At 37.2% G+C, this 9,532-nt stretch overlaps 1 protein-coding gene across 11 annotated transcripts in view; it reads left to right on the top strand.

The window, feature by feature from the left end:
* The window catches only part of kiaa1217 (KIAA1217 ortholog), a 126,726-nt gene that overhangs the window by 103,465 nt on the left and 13,729 nt on the right, over nt 1-9,532 (top strand). For 10 of the 11 annotated variants that reach the window (XM_015390276.1, XM_015390277.1, XM_015390281.1 and 7 more), the window contains 4 exons: nt 193-297; nt 693-745; nt 3,689-3,828; nt 3,954-4,129. In XM_015390276.1, coding sequence (XP_015245762.1) covers nt 193-297; nt 693-745; nt 3,689-3,828; nt 3,954-4,129 — 474 coding nt within the window. The remainder of the gene's footprint in view (nt 1-192; nt 298-692; nt 746-3,688; nt 3,829-3,953; nt 4,130-9,532) is intronic. The other variant, XM_015390279.1, reaches the window with a different exon arrangement.

Genomic DNA, 9,532 nt, shown 5'->3' with positions numbered 1-9,532 from the left:
GGGGGGGGGGGGCATTTATTTAATCGATAATGTTTGCTCTTAATATTTTGTAGGTCAATTTTAAATAAATTTTCAGTAAAAAAAAACAAAACAAAAACACTACCAATTGTTATATTAAAAGCATTTATAGTTCACTGCTATTTGTGTTAGTAGAACATGTAATATCAGTAGCATTTTCTAATGTTTCTGCAGAGAGCGAATGAAGGTTATGGAGCAACAGATTACCAGCTTGACAGGTCTTGTTCATCATGTACTTTTAAAGGCCCCAAACTCTAGTGGGAACAAGGATTCTCAAAGGTAAGCAAGTCCAGGAGAGAAAGATCCAGGATAAATTAACCATGCATACAGTAAAGGAAGAAGGATCAAGGATCTGAGTTAATAATAAAAACCAAAACAGATAATGATCTTAAAGTGTATTGGTTTTGTTTATGGTTTTACATGGCTGCATTTAGGCTGTTTGCATTATGACCTTCTGTTGTAATATATACTTGATATTTAGTGTAAACCCCTGTGACTGCAGTGAATGTTTCTTTGCTATGACATGAATGTAACATCATTAACAGCACTTTGCCTTCTGGTTTAACTTATCATTCTTTGTTTAATGTCGTCATCATTACTAATATTACCCCCAAAAACCTGAACATCTCATGCCTTTGGTATCAATATCCTGCACTAATGGGTTTCTTTACCAGCAGCGAGAGGCCACCAAAGACTTCCTCTCCAGCCCACAGTGCACCCAGTTCAGGTTAGTATTACCGTAATTCCCTTTAACTTTTTTTTTTTTCTAACTCCTTTGCTTTTAATGCCAAAATGTCTTGTGCAGACAAGCCCACGCTTCACGTCTGTCAACTGGGAGCAATGAGTAGAGTGGAGAAAAGTGACAAAAACAGTCAGGCTTCTTTTGCTTGTCATCAGCTCATATTTCCTTACAACACATTCATTTTAATTTACGTTCAGAGCCAGGAGCAAGCAAAGCAAGATGCTACTAGTTTTTAAGCTTGCCAATGGTTTAGTGACACAATCTGCGTTCTGCAGTAGTCAGCCACCCGATCTGGGTTGGAGAAAAGATTCTTAATCTTAACGCCAATGGCACAGCAAAACATGGTGGCGCTGGCTTAAAAAGTTCACTCCAAGACAAAAGCTCTCCTGTTTGGATTTCTTTCGCAACTTTTAAATGATCTTCAACAAGTTGTTTGGATCAACAATACAATATGTTAAGAATGCAACACACTACTGTATGTGCCCTTTTTAGATAGGCATTATGTCTAAGAGGCTTAGACAAAAGCAGTGGTTTAGTTGTAACTTGTATTTCTGGTCAGTGCATCTGAAAGGTGGAAACATGAAAGATCTTTAGGATTAAAGTTTGTTTTTCTTACAACATCATGGTCTGTTTCTCCTTTTGACAGATTTCTGAAAGCAATGGATTGTTTAGAATGATACATTTTTAAACACTAGTGTAAGGAATTTTGAAGTGGGGATCATTTAGTTTTTAATTAGAATGCTAGCCATAATTTAAAAATAACAAAACAAAGATTTTGGATTAAACTTCTTCAACTGCACACATCAAATGTTGCTTGGGTCTGGTCGCAAACCAGTTTTGCTGGTATGCTTCTGCAACGTCGGTCTGGAATTTCTAGGGACGCACAGCAGTTTCCCGTCATAGCGCTAGGGGGAGCCTATTCGAGAACTCACGAGAACTTCGGCGGATGGTCACGAGAACTTCTTCGAGGCGCCGGCAGGAGTGTTTATTTTCCAAAACAACGTATTTGAGGCAGCGTACAAGTGATTGTACTTCCGAACCTCCTCGATCAACCTTTCGTTGTGGTTATCCATTGCTGTTATTACTCCTCGGTTTTTAAAAATGGCACAGAATCGAGAAGGACGACCACACATACAGCCGGAAAGGCATACCAAGGACCAATCACAGCTGCTTTTTGTCTGTGCACTTCCGCTTGAGGTGTACGCAGGTTTGCGACCGTCCGACTTGTAGTCAGGATTTTTTTGAGGTACGCGACGACGGTTGCAGAGTCTTTGCGTGGGGGGCGTGGTCGCGCATAGAGACAGATTTGGCGGTTGCAGAGTCTCTGGGCGGGGGGCATGGTCGCGCATAGAGACGGATTTGACGGTTGCAGAGTCTCTGCGTCAGAAGTATAAATTGGCCTTAAGTATTCCTATCTTCATTGGGGGAATTTCTCCTATCTGCTGACCTTTCATGTTTGCTCAAAAACCAGTGGTGTGGGTTTGTTGCACCCTCAAAAAATACTAAACATCTGTTAAATAAAAACTAATATCAGGGTTTATTCTCCTTTTCCCTCCACATATATTGACACCTTAGCTAAACACGTCTAATAGGCCTAAGTAATGTTTAATTTCTCCTAGCATAATCTTACTCGTTTTTGTTTGAACTATGGGATCAGATGAGATCAGCTTTACAGAAACACTTAAGGTTGGATTAGTGTGGGGAAAAAGGAAGACCTGGAGAACAATTTATGCCCACTGTTTGGCAAGGGGAGGATCCTTAATATGATTTTAAAAGCCCTGCATCATGTCTGGGATTCTGGGGGGGAAAAAAATTAAGTCAGACCCAATGAGAACCAATTCTAAAAATGTATTCTCATTGGGTCTTTTATTGGGATAATGATCAAAAAATGTTGAAGAATGTTGGCAGTGGCTATTTCACTCTTTAGACCTAAATCAAACTAAAAATGTCAGGTTATGTGGAGTTTTTTTTAAGGGACCCACATGCAGAGATGGAAGCTGAGGTGGATTCTTGAATTTGATTTAATGCCTATACAAAGGGCAACAAAAGTAGAAAATCACACATGAGAAAGAAAATGACGGGAAACCAGCAGTGAGAAACAAGAGGGGTATAAATAGGGGACTGAACAAAGACTGGGCTAATCAGAAGAGGAGGATCAGATGTGGACGGAAGCATCTAGAAGTGAGCTAGGGGAAGGAGACTGACACAAGGGGGCAACAGAGGCTAAACAAGAAATACATAAAAACGCAAATACAACCAGAAAACAACTCAAAATGGAAATGAAACCAATGAAAAAGAGAACCAAAACCATGACAGAAAACCTGAAAGGTTGAGTGGAACAAAATAGTATTTTAAAGGGTATAGATGGATTTTAATCTAGAGAAATTGCACCATGGAACTAAAGATCTTTCTCTTAATGCTGAAGCCTTGTGAAATGTCAAAGTATTGCCCTTTAGCAAAAGAGGTTAGTTATCTTTATATTTAAAATAAAAATGAAGCTTGCCAGAGAAAAGGGTGGTGAAAAGAGGGTTGGCTGGGTCATCCCCGATCATAGTAGCCTGTTGGAAAACACAGTGCAGTTAGATCCCTTCAAGGCATGAGGGTGGGGAACCAATGATCCTCTGAGATGTTTTAATAAACCACCTCTGTGGTCCATGTTTTAACTTTAATTCCACACTATGCGTCATAGGTCAGGATGGTCTCTGATCTGTCTGGGTTAAAGTTTTTTTTACTGCAGTTTTCTATTAGAAAATATCAGCTACCCTGTAGCCTGGCATTTAAGTTTGAGAAAAAAATAAATATTTAGTAATCTTACTGATTTTTTTGTGTGTTGGTTTAATTTCTAATCATTTGAGATGATGAAAGCTTTCCCAGAAATCCTAAAAATGTTAAGAAAACTTTTCCATTTTTTTTTTTTTTTTGCAACAGGTGGATCTACTGTTTTGGCACCTAAAGCCAATTCCTCCCCACCAGACAAGAGCTTATCCCCACTTAAAGTTAACCTCCTTCAGTTCAGGGAGAATGTTTCGGACCTCAGAGTACAACTCCATCAAATGAGACAGCTCCAGGCAAGAACTCCATGTCCTTTCTCTTCAGTTTTACTGTTTTGGTTAGAGTTCTGACTTGCACTCATTGACAATGCTGATCTCGGGTGTCCTCTCGTGTCTTCTTTAACTGTTTACATCCCCTCCAGGTCCAGAATCAGGAGGTTTTACGAGTTCAGCTAAAGCGGGCTGAGCAGGAAATAAGTATTAAACTCACAGAGGCCATGCGGCGGGTGGAAGACCCTGTCCAGAGACAGAGAGCTCTGGTAGAGGAGGACAGGCACAAGTACTTAGGTCTGGAGGAGCATGTCCTCATGCAGCTGAGGTAAGATTGAGACATTTCATAACAAAAATAAAAAAAAATAAAAAAACATTTTAAATATTAGGTTTATTAGAATGGGTTAAAATAAAAGGACTGTGTCAAATGTTATGCATTTTATTCCCTTCATTTTTTAAGGCTGATTTTGCCAAGTATTTTCTTTGCATACGTTTTCATACATCTTTTTCACACTGATATTTAGTAACATTCTGACCAAAAACTTTAGTATAGTTTATTGCAGATTTATATCATCGACCAACACAAGATAGCATGTAATTAGGATGTGGACAAAGAAACAGAAACAACAGCTTTGAAAAGTGTGGCTGTATCTGTAATTATTCCCATTTATTTGGGTATCCCATTGTACAGTAATTGAGTTTCGTAATTAGTGATTGCAATCCACCTTTTTGAATATATGACAGTAGACCTAAACTAACACACCTGGCTAAGATATTAATCTAAAAAAGCAAGAGGCCAGTGATAGCTCAGTGTGAGGCCAAGGCTGTGGAGATGCATTAATTTGGTCAGTTGATAAAGACAAATTAATGAAAAACACTACTCTGGAAGAACACCTGATGGAGAATAGAAAAAATATACAAGGTTTTGAGAAAATTAAAGGGGGAATTTTAAGAAAGAAAAAAAAACTACATGGTACTTTGTAACTTAGAAATTTTGCAATTGTCACCCATGATAAAAAGGGGTTCAAGGACAGCTAGTTTAAATGAAAAGATTAGACTAGTTAGCACGACCCAGATCTAAATCTCATTCAAAATCTGTAAAAACACAGGAAAACTGATGTTCAAAGATTCTTTCCATCCAGATATGCCCCAAATGTCTTGGAGCTGTAATTGCAGTTTAACCCAGTATTGTATCAGGGAATTTGGACATAAATGCAAGTGATGCTTTTTAGATTTTCATTTTCCTTTTTCTTTGAAATTATCCGCTGCTTTGGACTGGTTATATAAAGTCCTACTAAAATATATTGAGGTTTCTGGTTGTGATGTGGCAAATCTTCTCAGTGAGTTTGTACCATAATATCTCTGTGGCACTTCACCATGGGTGACAAATGAAAAGTACTATAGAAATACAAACTAAGTGGCAGTGCACTTAGTTTGTATTTCTATAGTACTTTGGTAAACCTATAAATATGCTGTAAATTAGGCTTAATTTAGTCAAGTTGGACACCCTCTAGACGAATAAATACTTTTATAACTGTAACACGTAGCTTGCTAGTTATGTATTCTATTAGTTGGAAAATTATTGGTTGGGAAAGTTAGGAAAAAGAAACTGTAAAAGAGTGAAGGATTTAATGAGGATTCAAAATCATTATAATGATGAGAATCCATACATATTGCAGTGTTTGTTTGATTCCCGTTCCAGGGTCTTTCTGCATGGAGTTTGCATGTTCTCCCTGAGCATGCGTGGGTTCTCTACGGGTAATAAGTAATCTGAAAGATATTTATTTATTTTTGTATTTTAGCACTCATCACCGTCTATAAACAACTAAAGCTGAATCAGCTACTGTATGAACACCTGGGGTGGTACAGAGATAACGCTACCTTTCGGACAGCCTCCTTTTCAGAGGAACACATGGGTGTTTCAGCAAGACAGTCCCAAACCACATCTTTCTGAAAACAAAAGCACAACCATGATGAAATATCTTATTGAGCTAAATAACTCAGCAGCTGTCCTGTTAACCATTAAAAAAGTAAATAAACCCCCAAACAATCAAAAGTTCCTTCACTTTTGAAAGTGTCTTTGTTGATATCAATCCAAAACCACACAAGATGTGTTTTCCCTGTATTAAAGGATTTCTTGAGCCTTCTTGCAGAGAGCAGACACACCCATACACCTCCAATCAGCACTGCTCTATTTGCAGGAAATTCCCCCAAAGGTTCATCTTTGTCAGCTCACCTGAGACATGCAGTCTTGTACTTTGAGACAAGCCACACCCTTAAAATCCTTTGCAACTCACAGGTTCATACAGGCAAGCTCTGCCCTTGCTTCTGAGGCTCCAGACTAGAACAAAAGAGTAATTACTGATTACCCTGCTCCTGTTTTTAATTCACTTGCCTCTTCATCCCAACAGAGATCTCTGATTAAATCCTTTTATTTTAGATGTGTTTACAAGGCAAGGTCAAACAGCCCTAAGCTTAATCAGCACTGTTCTTAGCTAACATATTCCCACCTCTTGAACCTTTTTCAGATTCCTGTTACATTTAAAAACTCAATGACATTATTGAGAATCCATAAAATGAGAGAAACAAAGTAGTGCATAACCGAATAGCTGCAGGACGTTTTTTCATAAGAAATTATTTCCTTCACTTTGTCTGTAAATTATACAATTATGTGCAACGGGCTGCGTTTATCATAACATGTGTAACTCAATTCAATATAATCACAGCATGAATACAGCTATTATGTTAAGGACATCAGATATTGATAAGAGAAAGTCAGTAAACAAGCATCACAATGAATACCAAGGAGCACAGCAAACAAGTCAAGAGCAAAGTTCTCGAAAAGTTTATAGCAGTTGGTTGAGAAAATAATATCCATGCATTTAGCATCTCAGAAAATCTGTTGGAGGCTCTGAAATAGATTGACCTTCCACTAGAAAAAAGATCCTAACCCTGAATTTAAACCCTGCGTTTAACTCCGCTCCACCGTGGTACAAAGCCGAGAGGTATTTTGAGGAGCATGCATGAGGTCAAACCAAAACTACTCTTTCTGTTAAATCTAAAACAGATAAAATTACTTTCCTTTTTTTTTTTATCCAGATAATTTCCCTCATTAGTTTGTACAATTGGTGCTTATACTGAGAACAGATAAGCTATATATTTGTTGCTTTTTTAGGAGTGTTAAATGATAAATGACAAATTGGTATAACATTGCTAACAGTAACACTTCAATTAAAATATGCAAATGCCTTTATTATCAAGTGAGGTCTTTAAAGTGTCACTCCAGATACAGAGTTCTGCCCATATGTGATTTTTGAACAATGCTCCGTAGTAGGCGTAAATTGGAGGAACGATGAAAGCAGGGTGCACCGGGCGCAAAATTAGCCTTGATCGACAGTGGCACAATGGCACCGCAAAATAAATGTGCTGAGCAGAGCAGTTGTGACGATGATACTTTTACGACAGCATAGTCGGATCTTTTCTCACCATCTTCACCAGATGGAGGAAACGAGAGAGGGAAGAGAACCCTGAGCTGTACCTGTTTGAGCCTCTGGCTCTGAGGTTCTGTCCGGCTGTTTCCTCCTTCCACATACGCTCTCATGGTGACTGTCAAGAAATATCTGATCTAAACACTCTGGATGAACAGAACTTTATAAGTTTCTCAAATAAGTTCCAAATCGTTATTTGAAACTAAAAAGACAAGTTTTCTTGTTTTTTGTCTGATTTTATTGCATTTTCTATTGTATTTTATTTTTTTTTCTTAAAAGCACGTTTCTTTCCAATAGCTTTTAGGTCATGTGGCTCACATTTTACTTAAATAGCGGATAATGCAGAATTGTTTTTATCCAAGTTGAATGAACTTAAATTTAGAGAATAAGTGAAATTATGATTTTATTTCATTTATTGTCAGTCACTGTAAACTGCAGTGTGTAGGATCAACACAGAACAGCTGCCCAGGGTTGAGCTACTAGTTTCAGTTCTCCCACGGTTCCTGGCTTAGCAAACAAAAAATAAAAAATCAGGAAAAACTAGATACAGTAACCGCTTTTTAACCTGAGGAGAGCACAAAACAGGCAGTTTTACACACAAAAGTAGGATTTTTACAAGTGTGCAATCAATTGTCGAAATAATGCTGTGTTTTCTGTAGACTAACTGGGAATTTTGTTGGATGGCAGCTGTCCTGCCTAACCATGTGCAGGCAATGAAAATACTCTCATTTATTTTAATGGGTGTGCATTTACGGCGGAGTTTGCAACCGAGCGGAGATGGACACATAAATTGGGGTTTAGCACGTAAACAGATCTCCAATTGAATGGTTAAGAAACCATCTTCATGTGTTTGAACAAACCTAAATCTAACTGACAGGGCTAAAAAAAGCTGTTCATAAATGCTGTCTCTCCAGTCTGAGCTTTGGCTGTTTTGCAAGAAAAAGGACTAATGTTCATTGTTCAGATATTAAAAAGCCAATAGAGACGTTACCTAAAAGCTTTGCAGCTGTAACCCATGCAAAAAGGTGGCATCACAGAATATTTGCTCAGGGATTAAATGCAAATTCAGATTTTGATGTGCCATTTTTTTTTCCTTCATTCATTTAGTACCATTTTGTATTGTTTTTATATAGAATTAAAATTGATTCATTTTAAGTTTATTATTGTCATAAAAAAATTCAATTAGTTGAATAGATATGTATTAATTTAATTTCTACTGCTCTTATGAAGCATCTTAAATATTTTTTTTTTTTTTTTTTTCTGTGCCCTACAAGGTACTTATGGAACTTATTCCCAGTAGTAGTAGTAGTATATAATTTCTTCTTAAAGAGGGACTTTGCAGACTTTGCACTGGATTGGCTGTCTAATATTGTAATACCTGAATATTGTCTCTTTAAGTAAAGGTGTGGTAATTAGGACGTTTCTGCTTTAGTTTGTGTGTGATAATGGAGTCTGAAAGTAGCACAACATGAATAGCAGTATTATGTTTTACTCTTTCAAATATTTCCGATTTAAAATGTTTAAAATGTAAGACCTGGACCTTGTAAAAGAAATAGGTTCAGCATTATATGAAAGGAGGCAAAAATCAGAAATGTTTAGGCTCAGGAAATGCAGATCATCTTTGACACAAAACAAAAATCGGTTTTCAAACTCCCAAGCTAGAATTTCTATGGCTCCCCTCTCCAGCTGGCCTTGGCATAGCCGGGCATTCAGTTCACTGTCCCTATAGAGGAGGTTCATAATAGGGTGTTTCTCCAGGGTACCTGACCACAATGAAACACCATTTTAGCACTTCTCGTGTAAACCGTGTCACACAATGTTATTATTCAGTACATTTTCCCCTGGGTTTGCTCAGATGGCTTGGTAAAAAATTTTCCATCTTCTGGGTTGACCTTTAAAAAAGTCCTCAAATGATCAGACCAACAAAGCAAAGTTTAATTAATAATCATATTGTTGTGATGGATTTCAATGTTGTACTATTATTGTTAGTGTTCAGATCATGCTGTAGTCATAATGTACACTCTCTTTTCCTAGATTCGTGTTAGACTTAGACTTAGATTTTATTTGTCATTTTGTTTACACAAGTGTAAAACAAAAAGAAATTTTGTTTGGAACAGCTCTCTGGACAATTTCATCTTTGTAAAAGTGCAGCCTTGAAAAATAGTAAAGAAAAAAAAAAATATATATATATATATACGGTATATATATATATATATATACGGTATATATATATATATATATAC

This window comes from Cyprinodon variegatus, unplaced genomic scaffold (assembly GCF_000732505.1).
Source record: "Cyprinodon variegatus isolate N-32 unplaced genomic scaffold, C_variegatus-1.0 Scaffold491, whole genome shotgun sequence".
In the NCBI taxonomy this organism is placed as follows: domain Eukaryota; kingdom Metazoa; phylum Chordata; class Actinopteri; order Cyprinodontiformes; family Cyprinodontidae; genus Cyprinodon; species Cyprinodon variegatus.
The sequence above is the reverse complement of the archived record's forward strand: the minus strand, read 5'-3'. Positions and strand labels throughout refer to the sequence as shown.